General features: G+C 37.4%; 1 protein-coding gene across 4 annotated transcripts in view; it reads left to right on the forward strand.

The window, feature by feature from the left end:
• The window catches only part of AFTPH (aftiphilin), a 48,105-nt gene that overhangs the window by 17,097 nt on the left and 10,420 nt on the right, over nucleotides 1–20,588 (forward strand). Inside the window, exons 3-8 of one of the 4 annotated variants that reach the window (XM_075496842.1) lie at nucleotides 7,919–8,070; nucleotides 8,607–8,733; nucleotides 9,056–9,112; nucleotides 11,459–11,581; nucleotides 18,025–18,085; nucleotides 19,648–19,742. In XM_075496842.1, the coding sequence (XP_075352957.1) occupies nucleotides 7,919–8,070; nucleotides 8,607–8,733; nucleotides 9,056–9,112; nucleotides 11,459–11,581; nucleotides 18,025–18,085; nucleotides 19,648–19,727 (600 nt within the window). In that variant the 3' untranslated portion in view covers nucleotides 19,728–19,742. Of the gene's footprint in view, nucleotides 1–7,918; nucleotides 8,071–8,606; nucleotides 8,734–9,055; nucleotides 9,113–11,458; nucleotides 11,582–18,024; nucleotides 18,086–19,647; nucleotides 19,820–20,588 lie in introns of those variants that run through there. The other 3 variants (XM_075496840.1, XM_075496841.1, XR_012774917.1) reach the window with 3 other exon arrangements.

Below are 20,588 nucleotides of genomic sequence, written 5' to 3' on the forward strand. Positions count from 1 at the left end.
CTTATATAGTGACATGTAGTGGCAAAAAGATCATGATGTCTTTTCTCCTTTGCCTTTGGTCCTAGGCTTCCTGAATCCTGCACACGATCTAAAACATAGGATTTGTAACATGCTGACCTCTTCTATTCAGTAGGGTTGTGCGGAGGGGAGAGGAAAAAGGGCATGGTATATGGTATTCAGTTAGAATTACTGGAAGAATTTGTAATCCCTTAAGAAAAAGTTCGTTTCAAAGGCTGATGGACACAGATACGCAAACTGTTATTTGAACCCATATTAATACTACCATGTACTCTAATCATTTAATGTCTGTCTTCAGCTGAAAAATGTCATATTTGGTTTCAGTATAGCTGCCGGTTTGTATTTGAGATGTGCCTTTGTGTTCATTAAAACTGATTTAGGATGTAGTAGTGGGTGAATTGGTTGATCTAACAAGTTTTGAGCGAGCCTGCGCTGTGCCATATGCTTTACTCTCCTTTATATGATCACATAACACACTACTAAGTTATGTTTATAAGGAATATAAGGCTCAGCACAGCTTTTTCCATGAGACAGTGTTGAACCTTAGTCAGTTGAGGGGGTTACTCTACTGTATTGTGCGTTAATAATGTATATAGGACTTAGGCAGCAAAGCACAAGAGCTGTTATTACCTATGGTAATCATGTGGGTGGGTAATAGGGCTGTGCCTAGCTGTGTTCAGGGAGTACAGGCATCTCTAGAAAAGGGGGAGATGAATAATGGCTTGGTTGGAAGGCCAAAACTCTTACCCTGTTTAGCTGAGGGTTAACGTATCCTGGAAAGGGAGGAAGGGAAACCTGAACAGTCCTCCAAGTGGGTTTTAAGATCCTCCGCTTAGTAGAGAGCCTGTGCTCACATGCTCTACCTCTTCAGATTAATCAGACAGTGTGGGTGATGTACAGTTACTAAGCCACAAGTATGCATCAAGACAAAGAAAACCCTGGATCACTGTCACTTAGAGTACTCTATCTTGGGCAATGAATGAAGTCATCCTCTTGGAAAAAAGTAATTATGACCGTAAACACTTCAGCCTCCCAGTTCACTAAGATAAATTAAGATAGTGTTGGCTAAATTAAGCTCAGACAGTTGAGTAACAACTTGCAGTGTAAATATATCTGTCTAGAAAGGTTTGGTTTTGTTTTAAAGTCCATAGCACAGTTTTTAAGTATGTGCAGCTGAATAACAGTAGAAAACAGACCATTAAAAGTAGCTCATAATTGCTGTATTTCAGAGCAGGCTGGCTAAGGGGATCTTACAAAAGAAAATAGTTTGGGAGGGGGTTGTCTTAGCATTTCTGTTTCTAAATCACAGAATAAAATTATTTTCCATTTTGTACACATAAGTTTTGTCTACTATGCTTACTCTCAGAGCCTGACTGAAAAGTTAGTACAACACCTCTAGATAATAATAGCATGACCAATTGAAATGAGAAGTAAGTTTTATGTAGTCTAGATAAATAACTGTTAAACATCACTTTGCCTGCATGGAAGATGCAAGATTTGACACATTCTTCAACTGAGGGAGAATAAATGTGCAAGCCTTCCAGCAAGAAGGAGGGAGACAACTTCACATTTCTACAGTGGACTTCCCTGTGGTTTGTAACTCTCTCATATGAAGCAGTAGAAAGACCATAGAAGTCTTGTTCTTCTTTCTCAAGCCACTAAATTTTCAGATTTGCTTTGCAGCCGAGCTCAAAATCTTTATAGTTACTGTTTAAAAATGTTTTGGGGGGATGTTTAGAACTATCACTGCCTTCTTATAACTCTAAATTTTTGTAAAAAATTTTCACTATTTATTTCTCATTGGTGAGGATTTTTAGCTCTTATGGCATTGTACTTGATTGCGTAACTACATAGCATCCTCTTGCTGGCTTGTACATCTCAGTTTAGGACCAGTGTTGCCATTATAAATTACCTGCAGGAATAAAAATGAAACAATTCACTTTCTTACGTCTAAGAAATTTACGTCACCATCTTAAATGTAACTGCAGGGGGGGGAGGGCAGGCGGGGGCAAAAAAGAAAGGGAAAAAAAAGAAAAGCTGTCATATTTGGATCATGAGAAGTTGAACTAGTGTTCTTTGTAAGCTTTGCTTCTTTTCTTTACTCAGTTTTTCTGCCTGCAGCTCTTCCCCCATTGCTTCTGGGAAGGTGCTCTGTTTGCTAAGCAGCGCCTGCACATCAGGGAAAGAAATAAATTGTTGCCATGTGGAAGGCAAACTGATTCTTAGTTTAAGCAGTCCATAAACCTTTTCAAAGAAAAAACTGCCCACATTTAACTAGGAATTTAGCGATTGGTTTATGTGCATTTAGTTAACTGTTCAGATCTGTTTCTTCATGCTTGACCCCAAAAGATTTTGAGACCCGCTGAAGTTGATTAGTGTGTTCCCCATGGTGAGTTGCATCCATTGAAATGAGTTTCTCAGGTCCCCTATGTTAATTGCATGGTCATGTAGTTTAGCTCTTAAAAAAAAAAAAATAAACAACTAACCAATGGGGGGGGGGGGTGTGACAACAAAAAACCCCCACATGTGGTGAAGGTACAGGAACATATGGTGACTTAGCTCCACACAGGCAAAAGTGTTGCTGGAAAATATGGTTTGGTTGTTAGAAAACCCAGCAAAGGGAGTTTCTCATTTAACCTCTGCTTTATTTTATTAAAATGGTCATAAATACCTGTGTTAGGCACTCTCCAGAGCAGTGGGTTCGTGATTTAAAATAAAATCTGCGTGGTTGATCAGTTTCTTTGCTTGGCTTCTGGCCACTGAGCTTTGTTCTGCCATTTTTTGAGAGCCTTCACTCGGCTTCTGAATTCTAACTAGAAGCTGATCATGTCCATATGAACTTTATTCCTTCCCTAAATTATACATTTAGCATCTTGGATCCTTCATATGCTCATTTCTGTCTCCTTTCTCATGTTTTTCTATCAGATAAGACTTGAATATCTAAATAGTCTTAATAATTTAACTATTACACTGCTTTTATTTATTCTTAGGTCTCCCAGTTTTGTGTTCAATAAAGGCAAGCAGCCCAGAGCTTGAGTGCTGCTTCCTTCATAGCCTCTTTTCCTGGCAGCAAGAAGACGAGGGCTGAAGGTGACCTCTGGTTTTGACTCTCTCCCTTCTTAAAGCACCTCTGAAGGCTGCCAGAGCAGAGATCCTGCAGGCTGTGAGCAAGAGTGGGATAGGGAAAATGAGGGATTGCATTGAGGAACGGGGCTGGCCCCTCTGATGGAAAGTGGGGAGGAGTGAGGGGACAAAGTGCCACTCCACTGTGAGCTTCCAGCATGAGAAGCTCACTGGATGAGCTTTTGTGTCTGCTCTGCAGCTTATGTGTGATTGGGACCGTGGACAGAAGCAAGAGGTCTTCCCTCCCCCCCCACACACACAGAGTTCCCTGAAACTTTACTCAGAGCAGCTTTACAGCAGTTATATGTTGAAAACTTCATATCAACTATTTCTGTAGTGTAGCCCAAGTGCATTGTCTTTATGGCAGGTTTTAGTATCTCCTTTTCATAGCTCTGAAGAGAGGTAGTGACCTGTCACTGAGTTCACATGGAGGCGCCTGGGGAGGATTTAGTGTGCTGGATGGGCAACGTAGATTTGCTGTGTTGAAGGAGTTCATTGATTCTATAGTCTCATGGTGGAGAAGAGGAACACAAATTCTGTAAAGCTAGTACTTTAGCCTTTCAGCTCTGAGGGCTGGATCTTGCTCCTATTTAAACAGCCAAGGAGATAAATTCTAATCCTGTGGTTATCATTCTCAGTTGAAAGTCTGTTACATCCGTGATATTTTTGTTGTTTCAGGTGATGATTACCATGTATCTTAAGTGTTTATCAAAAACTTTTATGCTTTCTGAGAAACTATGGGGCCTTGAGTTTGCACTGTTTGGAGAATCACAGTTAATTTTTAGAATGGCAGCTGTAGCCTTCTTTCACATCTTCAGTATGTGCCTTTAAGAATTATTCTTCTCAAATGGCAGTGCAGAACACTTGGGTATCAAATATTTTTAGTAACATGAAAAATGGAGAAATGTTCTTGTTTTCTTTTGTGCCCTTTTTTTTTCCCCCAGGATTTTTCATCCTGAAAGACATGACACTACTGTGTATGACAGAAGTCATATTTTCTAACAGGCCATTTTGTACAAACAATAGATGTGATTTGTAGAAGATGGACATTTCCACTAATTTCAAAATCTTGGTTATGCCCTTTATACCTGGGAGCTGTGACCACAGGATTTCATTACCAATTAGAAGAACAAGTGCAGCTGCTTCCTTTAGGGACATTGCCACTGCCCGGGACATGTGTTTGTATGCTCGTCCCTGTGTCCATTTGCACACATAGAATTAATTACTCTGGTTTGCTATGGAAACCGTTCTTCTCTGTTGTATATAAATAAGGGCTAAGCATTTCTGGAAATTTAGAGAAGATGAAAGGAAGGGTAAAGAATGCTATAATTAAACTGTTCCTGAAATTTTGGCACAATTCTTAGGCTCAAATTTGAAATTGGGTGCTGACTGAGATGCTGCTTGGTTCTTAGAGACTTTCTGTTAATTCTTTCATTACCTAAGCAAACACATTCTTAGTCACTAGCATGTTCTCAAACGTTGATCATTTTCAAGAAACGTGATGCTTTGCTGTTTTTATGATCCAATGCCTTTTGTCTGCCTCTTCCTTTTCACTGGGGATATGTATTCCTGCTGTGTTGCAGAAATGAAGTAAGCATCACCTGTTCATGTAAGATAAGGGCAAGTGATATATTGTAGGCAAAGTTAAGTTTTAAAAGTTAAGTAGAGCATGCTTTTGTATGCTGAAATGTTAGGCTAGGCTAGAATCTGGAATACTGTTTAGTTTTACTTCCTAAAAATGTATACTAGAGTCTTAGTTCTACTCAACAAACACAAAACCAGCCTACAAGTAATGTGACAAGTATTGTAACTTACTGCATGGCCAAAATGATTGGGCATTAAGAGATGATTAAAAGGAAAATTATATACTGTAGAACATGACTCATTATGGTCAGAATATACCAGTGAGGTAATGAAGAGGAAAAGATTAAAAAAAAAAGTGAGTCAGGTATACTTTGTGTAATTCAGATCCTTTGATAGTATAATAATTATGGCATTTTGATATTATGCTTTGCAAGTAGCTGAAGCTGGTGGTGGTCTCTGTCAGGCATTTCTTTCACATGTAGCAAAACTGAAGAGCTGATGTTCTAAGCAAGTTAATTTTCCTGCATTTTGCAGTTAGCAGCTGAATAGGGAGAATAGACTGAACAGACTTGGTTCACAGTTCCCGACTCATCATCTTGACTCCAGTACAGAATCAAGATATTCTGATAACATGGTGTTTGCCTCTGTGTTACGTTTCCTGTACGATGTTTGCTGATGCACGTGGTCAGTGGTTTACTTAATTGAGACAAGAGACGAGGCAAATTTTCAGATAGAAATTCAAACAAGAAATGTTGTCGATAACTATTATAATTGTGAGGCAGATACTGTGGTGCATAAAGGTTTGTCCCAGCTGCATCGATTGGTCTAATTAAAATATGTAACTTCCACCTACCAGCCTTGCTTCTCTGAACCATAAATCATTAGTTGTAACAAAAAACTTCTGGCTGAGGTTTGTGTTTGTAAATTCAGCATTGCTGCTGGAATATGCTGCATCTCCACAGGAGGGCTCTGCTGGCATAGCTATACTAGCACACACTGTGGGATGCACGTGGGATTTTCACCTACTCTGTTTCTTTTCCATTTTACCAGTAAAAAAGTGGGTGTTGGAGCTGCTGGGTGGTGCCCTGTGTGCAGTGCAGCAGAGCATTGGAAAGGTGGCTGTTGAGGAGCTCCAGACTACAAAGATAGAAGTGCTCCTTTTCTGCCAGGCTTGCAGCTCCTTCCCCTAGCAAGAAGAGACATTCTGGTGCTGCTGTTAAAAACAAGCACATTGAAAAAAAGGCTTTAATTTCATTTTTATGAGCAAACCTTGCAATTGGTGCTTTTTAATAAATGTTAAGAGATTGCCAGTTACCTGTTTTTAGTGGGTTGAACTGGGGGAAAAAATATACTCCATGTCAGTGGTGCATGTCTGAGGCAGTTCATAAGCAGCAATTGCTGTTCATAGAGCTATAATGAAATGCTGTTCATAGAGCTAAAGTTCATTGAGCTATAATGAAGTTGAAATTCTGTGTCTATATGGAAATACAACAGAGAGAAGAGAGAGAAATGTAAGGGAAGAACTTAAAAAGAAGAAAGCATACTATGCTTGTCAGAAAAAAAAAAAAAGAGGGGGGATTTTTAGTTTGGTTTTGTGGGGGAGGGAGGTTGTTGGGAGGGGTGGTGTTTGTTTTTAATATTAAATCCATATCCTAAGGCCCATGTGGGAAGAATCGGAGCATTCTCCAGTGCATGCTGTAGAATTAAAATACTTGGAAACCATTAGTACCAATATGTGCTGTTTATATTGCTGAGACCTTATCCTACCCAACAGCAGTGATGGTGGGACTGGTGGAGAGAAAAGCAGGAGACATTTGCTGTGTTATGATAAACTTAAGAGCCTTGTCTGCGTTCCTGAGATGCTGAAGTTTCCTTTCTCCCAAGGGACACTGAAGTGACGATGACATCAAGACACAGTTGCAACTACTGTGACAAGCAGGAAATCCTGCCTAGTCTCTCAAAACCAGGAAATATAGATCTGTAGCCATCCCACAAAACTTCTGAGTATTTGTATTTACATACTCTTGGTGTGAGTTTATAATGTAAACCAGCAGAAAGAAGGTCAGGCAATAGTAACCTAGATAAAGTTGTGGTTATGCAAACCATGCTGCTATCTAGCTGGCTCCTTATTCAGCTAAAATAAAACTTAGTGGGGATTTTTTGTTGTTTTTTAAGTTATTTGGCTAGGATAGAAGCATTCCCAAGGTTAGCTTTTAACCCCTGCAGGATCACAGCATTCAGCATTAACTGTCTGAATCATGAATGGGAGGAAAGGGAAGTTGCTTGGGGGAAAGTAATTCTTCTATTTAAACAACCTCTAACACGTAAAAAACACACAAATAGGTGTTGGGGTAAGAAAGGTGTTGAGTAATGCTTCTTTTTCTTCTTTAGTTTTTTGGTCTGGAGAAGTACCAAACAAACCTTACAAATACTTTTTGACAAATAGTATGTTTAAATGCCTTAGTCTTGGCTCTTCTGCATTAGACCTGACTATCACATGAACCGTAGCAAATGAAGCTGGGGATTATTGTTTTCCTACATCTGAGTCATTGATACTAACAGTTTTTTAGGAAGTGTGCAGTTTTTGAACTATAAATAGTTTTTTCCTTACCATTTTCAGAGTTGTTATCACACCATGAGCGTGTTGCACATCAGGCTAAGTTTTGTGGGACCTTTAACTGCATACATCTTATAAGAAGTGAAGCTGTCTTCTGAATCGATGTTGTGTCTTAAGTTTGGATTGAAGTGCATAATCATTAAGTGAAATTATATTGGTTTTGGCTTATATTTCAGAAAACGTTCAATACCAAGCTTGCTGAAAAAATGTGTTCAGTAAAACCCTGAGGATGTGTAGAATTGGAGACTTTAACACATTTTAAGTAAATGTAGCTGTATACTCATTGCACATCTTTTCTGCTAATTTATAACAGAGTGACTCTGGTAAGACCTGTTTTGGACTCTTCTGTAAGAACTCACTTTTCAGAGGGCAAGATCCTTACTGTTTCTCAGTAGCTAGCAGCCTGTATTTGGTGCTTATAAAAAGTCTTGTGATCCTCTGACAGATATATTTTGTGGTAAGGGAAACTTTGTATCAGCTATGTTGTTTTCCATCTTAACATATTTTTATAATTTTGGACTCCTTTTCTTTAAGCAGTTAACAAAACTTGACGTAAATATTTTCTCTTTGATATAGACAACATTGCTAAGTCGTCTGGAACGAATATTTGAAGTCTGTTTTCCTTCCATGCCTGTTCTTGAAATTGAAGAAGAAATAAGTTCCTTGAATCATTTGTTGGAAGCAGGTGAAAAGCAGATGACAACTGAGGAGACCTTAGCAAATACTGGGTAAGAAGCCACAACGCAACAAACTTAAAATGAAGTAGAAACGTGTCTTCTTTGGGAACTTAAAACGTATAGCAGTAATTCAAAATGAGTTGTTTGCTTCAAGCATTTTGAAAAACTATCAAGTAAAAATTAGCTATTTAGCAGAATGCTTGTTTTCGGTGACTACATATACCAGGAATATTTCACTTAGCATATCAACTTAGTCAGCAGCATATCATCTTCTTTTAAGTGATGTCTCTGAGTTAATCGGAATATGTCTTATTAGTTACACTTGATACCAATTGCTATATTTATTCATGTGATAATGAAGTCTAAGCAGGCCTTGTCCTGTCTGCTGTGGACATCATTTTCCAATTATAAGTCTAAACTATAGTTGTTCAGACAACATGGTGCAGTTTTAGTTCCCCTGGGTGTTGTGCTTGGGCATAAGTTTAATTGGAATGTATAATAAGTCTTGCATTAAAAACTAGAATAAATATTCAAGGCTGCTAAGCTGTTATTCCTGTTGATAACTTGATTTATGATGGGTTGTATAGGAAACTGATGGATGTGTGGATGGAGCTGCAGGATATCCATGATGCATATGGACTGAGATACCAGTGGGGTGGCTCCCACAGCAACAAAAAGCTTTTGTGCTCCTTGGGAATCGACACAAGAAATATTGTGAGTCTGTCAGTAAAACTTGCTTTCTAAATAACAGAGCTGCTTTAAATGTAGAATCAGGTGGAAGTCTTTTTGTATGAATGCTTGTCTCTTAATTGCATAGCTGCACTGAACATGGCTTTTCATGACAGACCATCTGACAACTTAAATTTTTATAATCCCTATTAATATTTAAAGTTACATTAGTTTTTAACCATTGTGATATATTTAACATAGTATTTATTCTCAGATACTAATCTTATACAAGTTATATAACATTGAAAAAATATTATCATCGCTGACACAGAAACTCTTAAGTAAATTGTTGTTGTTGTTTTATCAGCTCTTTACAGGCAACAAGAAACAGCCTGTTATAGTACCCATGTATGCAGCAGGACTGGTAAGCCTTTTTAGTGTTATTTTTTTTGTTATAGTTCCAACAACATTATATAATGAAATATATTAAATTACATTAAGCACCAAGTGTGCTGAAAGATATTTTTGTAAGTACGGTTATGGCTTAGGTATCAGTAGAAATGGTAAAAAGAATCGTCAAATGCACAATTTTCATGATGTGTGCAAGCAGATACTTTATTTTAAATGAAAAAAGTATTGATTTACTCATTTCATAAAGCAAGCTATTTATCTAATAAGGTGGGCTAGCTAGTCTAAGCTCAGTTTGAGGCATTTTCTAAAAAAGAAAAAATTGATTGAAGTAATGTATTAATATGTATTTAGCAATAAAGTTTTTCTTGTTGAATTTTAACTGTTAAATATAAGGTATAGATGTAAAAATATCAACTAAAACTTGCACAAGAAACTAGATCATTAAGTTGTTGTCAAAAATGACAGAACATCAAAATTAATCAAAACATCAATTCACATCAGCACTTGTGGGAAGCACTGGCACTAAGACCAGATGCTTCAAAGAAGGTTAAGAACTGCTAGATAATTACAGTATTCCATTAAATGTGTGTAGGAGGTTTTCTCAGTGCTCTCGAGCATTCCTCTTGGTGCAACTGTTTCTCTGACAGACTGTTTGTTAATTGCTTGATTGCATCTCAATATTCCTAGGTCAAGAGAGATGCATGGTAATGCTATGCACTGTTATTGGCATATTAATAAAGGACCCACATATATGTATATTAGGCTATTTATGCATACAAAAAGCGTTGTATAGCCAGTATTGTTGTGTTGCCCCAAGTGCTAGATAAAAATAGCAAGCATAATTTAGGTTTCTGTAGATTGAAGGAAACTGAAGTAACCTAGTGCAGTAAGATCAACTGTTTTCACTTAAGCCGATGTTCTGTAATTCCTGTTTGGCATTTCAGACTCTGTGCAATGTCTGTAGTAGTAAAAACAGTCAGAAGATAAGATTTGCCATTTTTGCTAATCTGAGCAGAAGAAATATGGGTTTTTTTCTGAAAACCTATGTGTATATATATACGCATGTACACACACATACACTTTTATATGGTCATTCACAAATTGAATATAAAAGGATTACAGTTTTCTTCGGTATATATTAAGTCAATTTAATCTGTAGGTTAATTTTGTAGAGTGACTTCTACAGTCAGTTTCTAGAGCTGTTGTTTTCTGATGCATCAAGGTCAGCTCATGCACTTCTTTGGATGCAAGCGTGGTATTCTGATACAGAGATAAAACATCTCATAGCAATTGCTGTTTTCTTCCTGTAACATACTTGTGAGCAAGACTATGTTTGTACACAACATGCAGTTATTTTTTGCAACAGATTGTTGTTGCTGATTAGTTATCTCCTCAATTTTTTATATACTTGTGCACACAATAAGCTGGATAGATGATGGTAGGAGTAAAGTGGCTTGCGGCTTTCTGTTGCCACACTGCATCATGTGTTTCTCCGCTGTCCAAAAGAATTGATTTAACTGGTGGTTAAATTCTAAGCTCCCCTAACATGGTGTAGAAACACTTGTGTGACAGCTGATCTTGGTGGCTGACTTACTGAAATTATTTTAAAATACACTAGTTGCAAATCCAGTGGTTTTATTTGGGGGTTTCTTTTTTTATACCTCATCATTCTGTGGCAGTTTGCATGTCTCAGTGCAAACTTTGGTCTTTCTGTAGATCTCTTTCTCACCCTCAATTTTATTCAGGAACACCAGAGACTTCAGACATTTTTTCGTAGTACTGTTTAGCTTTGAACAGGGTTTTTTTTTTTTTTTAATTAAAAATGTGGTTTTAATTATTTTCTTAATGCTTTTTAATGCATTTATTTCCATGCCAGTTATTACTGTTCTTGGTATCATTCTGCAAACTGATAATTTGACTTGTTTCCTCTGACTTAATTGTTGAAATGGAATGAATGCACTTGTACCTTTCTGACGGGCCATTTGATATTTCTGGAATAGTCTACACAGAATTGGGAGGAGAAGACGTCACCTTATCAAGTAACTCTTTCCTCCAGTTTAAATTACATTATTGAAAGTTGAAAGCAAGCTCCAGCTAAGCACTTTGTTTTCTGTTATTGGCTCTAAAATGTTTCTTAGGCCTAAGGAACCAGGATGATTTTCTCCCCTGCCCCATCCCCTTCTGTTGCCCTCACTGAAAGTGTCCCAGAGAGGTATGGTTACCTCCAAGCCCCTACTTGAGGGTAGTACTACCTACTAGTGTGTTTCCTATTTTTTTTTTGCATTTGCAGTTCTTGGAATATATATATATATGTGTGTGTCTGTGTGACTTTTTTTTTTTAATTGATTTCTTTATTTAGGGCATGTTAGAGCCTACCAAGGAACCTTTGAAACCAATATCTGCAGCAGAAAAAATAGCTTCAATAGGACAGACACCTCCTGTATCACCAGAGATGAACACATGTACATCTGATCAGTTCCAGGTAAAAAATAGAGAGACAAGGGGGTGGAGAGGATAAGAAAGAATGAGGGAAACAATGGGATGCCTTGCCTCTTCCTTCATGTTTAAAATATCTAGATGGTGTGTTCAGAGAGACCTGTATGTAAAGGGCACATGTTCCTTGTGTCAGATTGAAGTCCTACTCTTGGATCTACTTTTCATGTGTGACTGGAAGGGAGTCCCTATGATAAGACTGTAGCAGTTGGTGGCCAGCATTTGAGAGTCCTGATGGGTATTACTGCTATACAACAAGCTGCTCCAAAAGGCAGTGGACAGTTACTTCCACAAATTTTAGATGTAACTTTACAGTTGTCCTTCATCTGGCTAACGTTTTTCATCTTTGCTTTTTCTGAAGCTTATTGTAGGAGTCTGGTACAAAATGAGTTCAGAGGGGTTTAGGAGTGAGCTTTTGAATTCCATTAATTCTGTTTTGTTGTTGTTGTTTTGATATTATGATATCAGAAAACCACTTACATGCTTTGCATGTTGCAATGTGTGTGGCTGGCAACTAGCTAATGGGATATGCAGAGACATTTCATTTTCAGTGTCACTACAGTGGTACTCGGCACATACTCAGTCAGCTGTGTCCCTTCTTAGTGCAGGTCTTATTTAATCTGCCCAGCATCCTCAGTTACCTGCAATGCTTGTTGCTTCTGATTGAAGGCATTCCAAAATGAATTATTCTTGTGCTACACCTAACCTTAACACTAGGTACTTCTGAGTATAGTGATTTCCTTGTGCTCTTTGCTCTGCCGTAGTGCAGAGCTCTAACTGTGATATGCTTGTACCAGAGGAGAAATTTTTTTTCTTTGTGGAATAGCAGTATGTCAGTGGGCTAAGAACTGAGGTTGTTTTTATATAGTAACATGCAAGTTTGGTGACCCTTCCTATGCTGCTTCTTACAAATACTATAGTGGAACTGAGCAGCTTAACTGGGTATTAGAAAAGGTAACAGTAATGGTTATTGCAACCAGTTTGAGCTGAAGAAATCACTTGTGTGATTTTCTATATATGAACAAAGTAGGAAAATATCACTGGCTTTCTGCAGTGTTTAAAGTTCCCTTTTTTACAGAGGGGAAAACATAGATTAAACCATACACTAAACATAGTGTAGAGCGCTGCAAGAGCCTGAAGTAGCAGCATCTCTAACATGTGCCATTTTCTCAGTTGCTTGGCAGTCATAGTGCTGAAAATAAGATCCTCTACTTATCAAAGTCTCTTTTCCTTTAATTATGAATTTGTACTTCTGGGTACTCCTGCAGCAGAATTTCCTATTGCTTGTCACAGTTTGATAATCCTGTCTCATAGCTTGTTCTGACAAGGCCATCTCAGTTCAATAGTTGTGCTCCATGAATACATACGAGAAGCTTCTATGCTATCTGTCTGCACTGCTGGCCTTAGGTGATTTTTTCCAAAAAGACAAATCCCAAAATAAGCTTTTGGGGAACCAGATGAGTTAGAGCTCTAACCATTAAGAATACTAAGTGGCCACAGTTAAGTGACATTCAGAAAGTCTCAGGGCATGAACAATCAGTTCTCCAGCTCAGAGACCTTGTTTCTTTCTTGGCCTCATCTTCTGTTAATATTTGGTGGCTTCTGTTTGCTTTTGGGAAAATCCAGCTTCATTTCACATTGTGCCTTTTAGGAGTATTCCAGATTGTAGTGGTATTAAGATGATGTGCCCAGACTTTGGTAAACATTAGGAACTGTGCTATAAACATTGATAAATATGCAATGGAAATATTATAGGCAATTTTAGTGGACCCTGAAACTTCTTATTCTAAACGCAGGTAACTTAGGTACAACAGCTTAGGTATCTTTAAGCTTAAGTAATTACACAATAACTGGATAAAACTTCTGAATTCCTCCATTTTCAGATGGCAGTGATGACTGGTCATTCTTGTGTTCAGAAACCTCAGCATATTGGCTCTCTTGTTGAAAAGAGAGGCACTGGTTAATAGATTCCTATGCTTTGCTTAAGGAAAGGAGACGAGTTCTCGTTTGTTGAAAGCCTGGCATTTATGGGACTTTTATGCAGATCAGTGTCTGTGCATGTGCATGTATGACTTCCTGCTGAGGGAATAAGATTTTGGAAGAAAGACTGTGATGATGCAAAAGTAGGAGTGGAAAGAACATTTGTAAAACCACAGAAATGCCTCCTTAGTTTTTCGGGTGTAGGCGAATGGAGGAAGGCATGCAGAGATTTAAAATGGCATTAAAAACCAAAAGAATGAGGAAAAAAGCAGCAAATGAGCTGCAATAACTTTTCCTAGTTATTATATAAACTCTATGTTTTGTCCTCCTTCCCTGCAGAGGCTCTCACTGGGTTGGTTAGACTGTGGAAATACAGTGGACAAATTTCCACTGTATTTCCAAATTCCAAATTTCACTGTATTTCCAAAAGCTCCAAATTTCGGAGCCATTTAAGCTGTAACAACAAGGTTTTTGAAATGATGATTTGTCCTCTCAAGCAAGTGAAGTTACTGATTGATCTATCACATTAGTTTATTGTGTAAAGATGACTTTTGTAGACTCATTCTGTTTTATATTTGAAGATAGTGTTTATTCTTTGATCTGTTGTTTATCTTGACAATTGGGGGGTTTATTTCTCTGTTCCTCTGTGCTCATAACTATAAGACAGTAAACAGAATATGAAATAATCCCCTGACTACTGTTGCCTTTATCTACGCATGGTGTCTCAAAGGCTTTGCAGGTCTGAAGTAAAAGGCTCTATGAAGTCACATCAGGTGTAAGAGAGAATGGCTGCTCAAATAGGCAACCTTTGATTGTGAAACCTGAGATAGGTACCCTTCTCTTCTGTTTTACAGCATCTGCTATAGTGGGCTTCTACACCATGGCCAAGTCTTCAGGCAGTGTGATTAAAATATATTCCAGTGCTTGTTAAAAAGGTTGCTGTCTAGACTTAATGGTGACTGCTTTCTCTTGATTTGATACTGTTCTCTGGTCACCATAGTTTTAAAGTTTATTTACCTTCTTCTCTTTGGCTTTTTTGCAAAAAGTTCTCTAGATGTTTCTGGTCTTTCGGTACTGCTTCAAAGCATCCTCTTCTCTCTGTATGGGACTATGTTTCTTTGGTAGAGCCTAGTGGTAGCTTTGTCCCAGCGTACAGGATAACTTTGGGATTTCTTACCTGCCTAGTTTTGATTAGTAAGTTTTACATTGGAGTAGAAATCTACAGTGACCCAGACCTTTCTAGAAGAAAATAACCAGTAATTCGTTTCTGCAGGTACCTATTACAGCACATCTGCATTCATGTAAGCCACTGAATTAGAGATCAGTTTATAATACAGGATGTATCTTACACTTGCTGGCTATCAGGGACTGAACCGTAATTAAACCCCATGGGGTGACAGTCTTTAAAAACACTTTTAATTACATAAGGGACCATCAAGACTTCTAACAATGACAGATGCAAACTACCATACTATTGGCCACCAGCCAAAGGCTCCATCGTGGAACTGCCCTCCAGTTATACATATGAGAAAGATCCAAGAATATATGTAGCTTTGTGGACAGAGTAAGAGAGAAAGATTTACAGGTAAGAGATACTACAGAACTTGCTATTCTATCAGATGTGACAGTTGCTTAAAGGTGGTGTCTGAGAAAAATAATTGTCAGAACTGTTGTAATTTTGTCAATGAATACACACAATGAAATGTATGAATTACTTCCTTGTAAACCTTTTTCTGAAATGTTTGATGCTCATTTGTGGGATCTATCTAAATATTGATATTATATTTGTATTAAGCCGTTCTATTTTTTCCCCCCAGCCTTAAAACAGAAAAGATACTTCCTTTTTTTTTTTTCTTCCTTTGTTTAATTTTCCTTAGGTAATTACTGGCACAGAGACAAACATTTACATTTTACTCCTTTGGATTATAAAAACTCTTACATAATACCATTCTAAAATTACTGTGTGAAAACATCTCTCACTTCTATCAAAGTGAAATACGATGCAGTAAAACCAGCAGGCATTTTAGTTTCCTCTTTCTTACTTCCTTAACATTCAGAGTAGTACTCAGACAGCTGAGTATACTTTTTCATTTCTGTACTGTGTCTTGTAATCTAAGATGGAGGGAGGAGTGAGAGCAGTTTGCCCTGATTCTCAATATCTTTCTAGATTGGGCGCTTTTCCTTTAAAGCATGTTATTAAAATACTGGTTGTAAATCCGGTAGTCTAGCAACCTTGTGATCTCTGAAAGACAAAACATTATATTCCCATTTGCAGGGCATGTTCCCATTGTCTGAGATTTCAATGCTGTGTTCAGGTGTCCCAGTATAGTTAGTTTTTCTTAGAGCCAAGGTCACTAGAAACAGAAGTCTTTTCCTTTCTGTTTAATTGGCTTTTGCCTCTGCCCTCTCCTTTCACTTTGTTTGCTGTTGTATAGACCAGGGCTTGCCAGCATCCTGTATAGATGGGGTCTGCTTTACTTGGCACCCCCCTCTTTTGCATGTGGCTGAAGTCAGTAGAATGGCCTCATCCCACAGAGTGGACTAATAATACTTAGTGTATACTCTTACTGATTTGGAATCAGATCTTCCCCCCCCACCCCGTTTTAGGAAGAATTCATCACACCCTTTGTGCTCTTCTTGGCAAATATGAGAATCAAGTCATCGTTAAAAGGAAAAGCTTAGCCAGCCATTGGTACCACCTTTTCCATGGAATTCTGTCACACTCCTGAGTCCTGACTTAAGTCTTTTGACACAAAGTGTAGTGCGTATTTTCCTCAGTGAGTGAGAGTTAGTAGGAAGCTCCTTTGTTTCAATTTGAGTTCATTTTCCTCAGGGCAGAAAGCTACTAAATTGTCATACTTGCCCCCCCCCCTTTTTTTTTTCTTTTTGTACAAACCCCTTTTAATGTTAGTATATTTTAGGTGTGACAAACTTTAAACAAGCTACTGATGATAGTGATCATTACTTCGTCACGTGTAGCTTCCACACTGCTACCATTATGTTTCCATACAAATCATTTCAATGCTAGCAATTTCATTACCAAAGCAAAGTAAAAAATGTAGCATCAGCTCCTTAAGCTCCATGGAGTGAATACTGTTCTAGTTGTGCGCAGTACTGGAAATATTTCCAAGTCATTAGGTAGGAAAGATTTTTCTAGGCAAGGCTTTTACTATAAGTAAATACAGAAATCTCCAGCTCCCTTCATTTTTCTTTCTGTAAACATCTATCACCTAGCAAAAGCCTTTTACAGTAAGCTTAATTGTACAAAGCTAGCTCAGGTTGCTACAGTCTTGATTCATGAATCTGCATATTTTTTCCAGTGTTGGATAGTTGAAAGCTTTAAAAGTAAATAAAAAAAAATTAAAGCCTGACTTTCTACAAAAGCAAAGAGAAGGTATGTCTCAGCCACTGGAAGCTTGACAACTAGTGATGTGTTTTGAATAGTGCTGCAGAGAACTTCCATCGCTTTCCTTCCTTAATTGTGATTGTTCTGTTAGAAGTTGAAGGCACATCCCTGTCCCAGTACTTCTTGACAGTTGACTTCACTGGGGAGAGAGCAGAAATGTAATGCACAGAAGTAGAAAGATTAATTTATTTCAGACATTTCTGATACTGTACCATCAGTTTGTGTCCTGAGAATACAGGACGACAGCACTTGCAAGTTACACTGCACCTGAACACACTTTCCCTGTAAAGCATGGTCCCTGCTGCTTGCTTGATTTACCTGTGTGTGTGTGCAAAAGACTTAACAAGAGTAAATTAAAAGGCAAGGATAGGCTCCCAGAAGGAGTGAATGTTTCCATGCTTCTCTTGTTCAAGCATTGTTACCAATGGTTTGTTTATATATTGGAATGAGTTAATTGTTAAAGGGGAATAAGTCACAGGATTTTTTTAAAAGGGGTGGAGCAGGGAGGGTGTTGATAGTTTGTGTCTCACATGTAGGGATTATGTCTCTTAAAAGCAAAACAAACCAAAAGACTCATGGGCTATTTAATGGTAAATAAGTGATTTTATATATAATCAGGACAAAGTATGGATGTACAGACAGCTTTTACTAATAACCTTATTCTACATTTGCCCTATAATTGTGTATACATAACTTTTTATGCAAAATGTCTCGTCTTCCATGGAAGTAATAGTAGTTTAACTTTCAACTATGCCTTAAGGTCTTTTTATCCAATTCATATGTTTTAGTTAATTTGCAAATCCTGTTTGAGTTAGAAGTTGCTTAATCTGTACTGTTCAGAATTTAATGAGACTTCCTGTGGTAGAACAAATCTACTTTGAATCTGTAGTGCATATTATGAAAGTACACACCTCCTAAAAGCTGGAGCTTGCTCTTTTAGTTGTCTTTTTAGTATTTAGACGCTAAAGAATCTGTTGTTTGAACTGCTTTGCATTGTTGTAACCTGAACTGACTATAAAATCTGATTTCTGACTTTTCAACTCTAGGAATCTCTACCACCTGTCCAGTTTGACTGGAGTAGCAGTGGCCTTACTAACCCTTTAGATGGTACGTCTCTCCGTAGAGCCTCTAGCACCAGAGCTAGAGATAAGAAAGCTACAAAGTTCAGACAAACATCTATCTGCTGATTATTTTTTTTTTTTTTAAATATACACACACACATATATATAAAAATATATATAATATTTATTTCTTACTCCTAACTTTGGAAATTCAGGCTTTCTTTCTGATTAACTGTGCCCCTACATGAAGTATTATATAGTCTGAAAAATACTAAGTTAAAGTATTATTTTAGATTCCTGCCATATGCTAATGACACAGTGGCAATATTAACACTTCATTATATACATAACTGCAGATTATAATAAAACTCTGAACAAATGAGCATTTTAGATTGACAAGTTTTACTTCTTAAAAGTATTTTTCACCAATGAACTATCTCGTTAGACATCCTTTGAATAACAAACTTGTGTATAGTGGCTACTTCAAAGCACAGTATTTTAACCACAAACTGTTTGCAAAAGATACACTTCTTGAGCTGAAAGTTTTCAGATTTACAGATAATTTTATATTTCAGAAATGTGACTTCATCTGTTATCACTTTTGCTTACACTCAAGAGCTAATTATAGCTAATATATTAAATTAAAGAGGTAGCTACGAACTTATTTGTATCTGTAAATGTATATAGTTATCACATAAAAGACCCTTCACCTATGTCTATTTTAATAGCAAAGTGAGTTGTGCCACCGCCTCCGGTCTCAGAAATGTAAGTGCATGAAAGTAAATAAAACAAGTTTTGGAAACTTGTTTGATTGACAGACTAGAACTTATAAAGAAACTGATACCTTTGAGGAGCCTGCTAACAGCAATTAATTCATGACACAAGATGTTCAAAAGCAGGCTAAAATAAACTGTCTCTTACTGCACTGGTGTTGCCTCACGGTGTTGTTTCAGAACATGTGGGATGTTAAGAGTTTGGATAGCAATATCATGGTGCTGAAGGAAAGCCTGGATGGACCCTTTTGCTGTTGTCTGGTGTCTTATTACTTCAGTCAATCATCATGCTTTCTTTTTAACAAACAACTTCTTTAAAATGTATCTTGGTTTGATTTCTGTTTTAGTACTAAAGGGGAACAGTATAATTTACCAGTGAGGGACTGGATATTAGAGTGGCATTTGTTACCCTGTGTTCACACTACTTTAAGATAATGATAATTAATAGCTTAAAGCTGCTAAATAAAACTTCAAAGGTTTTTTTTGTTCTTTGCTATTTGGGGATCTGCTAAGTCTTCCTGATGAAAGAATGGCTTTCAATTTCAGGGGAGAAAAAACCCACTATATTCTATCAATTGACCTATATATTGTTTCCCTTTAACTGATCACATCTTTCTCTCTGGGTCGTGCTGGTTCTCTTTCATTTTTAGATTGAAATAAATATTTCTATTTTAAAGTTACTAGTGTTGATTTCCTTGCTGCATTGTACATGAGGAAATGTGCACTGAATTAAGTTGTTAACATTTTAGAAGGTACAAACTAATACTGTAAGCATTGTTTTCATGTCAATTTTTAAATTGCGTACTGAGTACTAATTATAACTTGCATGTTCAAGTGTGTGTCTTACCCCTTTTTACACATAAACCCCTCCCTTGGCTTACCTTCTATATGGCTGCCTACCAACACGGTCACTGAATTTCAAGCTAGTGGAGGTTCCACTCTTCTGAACCTTGATTTCTTTGGGCCCGTGGATGACAGTAGCTCTAGCAGCACCACCACAATCCCAGGTCAGCAGAGTGTTAAAACCACAAATGTAATGTTACAACAACTTACTAAAAGCATGAGCACATCACTTGACTTTCCTATAAACAAGGAGAAATTTTACATTGCATTTCTCTAAAATGTCTTTTCTACTGCGTTTTTCCTTTAATCTGTGTTCTGTTTTCTGATGTTTTGTATCGAGTTTGAAGTATTTAAAAGGTACTGTCAGCTCTGTATTTGTCACATGCTGAAGGAATGAATGGCTCTTATGCTCTTGCAAATAAGATGTTAAAACACTTGTTTCAAATGAGAAATTTTGAAAGTTAACTTTTCTAACCACTTAAAAATGTAAAAATGCTGTAGATGTGACGATTCCCAAAAAATTAGGCTTGTTCTCTCTTCTGAATGTCTCCCAGTTACGGGATTATGATGATATTTGGAAGTTACGTGTGAATATAAAGTTATGGGGCCTAACATATCACAACCCCACTGGTGTTTGCTACTACCAGGGGGCTGTAAATTTTTTTTCTGTGTGTAAACTACTAATATTAATGATAAAGTGAAAAAAGTGTTTTAACAACATTCATAATAGAAAACAAGGATAGTTGCATGTTCGTGGGACATCAGAAGCTCATGAATGTTAATTATAAAACCAAAGCACTTTATCTGCAACTTAATCCCTTAAAAGGAGACAAAACCACCACTCTCTCCATTGAATAATACGTGAAAGTAATTGAATTCATTTATCGCGTGGTTTTGACATGCTCTGAGTATTTTGCACGAGCTTGTGAAAAC

This window comes from Mycteria americana, chromosome 3, assembly GCF_035582795.1.
Source record: "Mycteria americana isolate JAX WOST 10 ecotype Jacksonville Zoo and Gardens chromosome 3, USCA_MyAme_1.0, whole genome shotgun sequence".
Taxonomy (NCBI): domain Eukaryota; kingdom Metazoa; phylum Chordata; class Aves; order Ciconiiformes; family Ciconiidae; genus Mycteria; species Mycteria americana.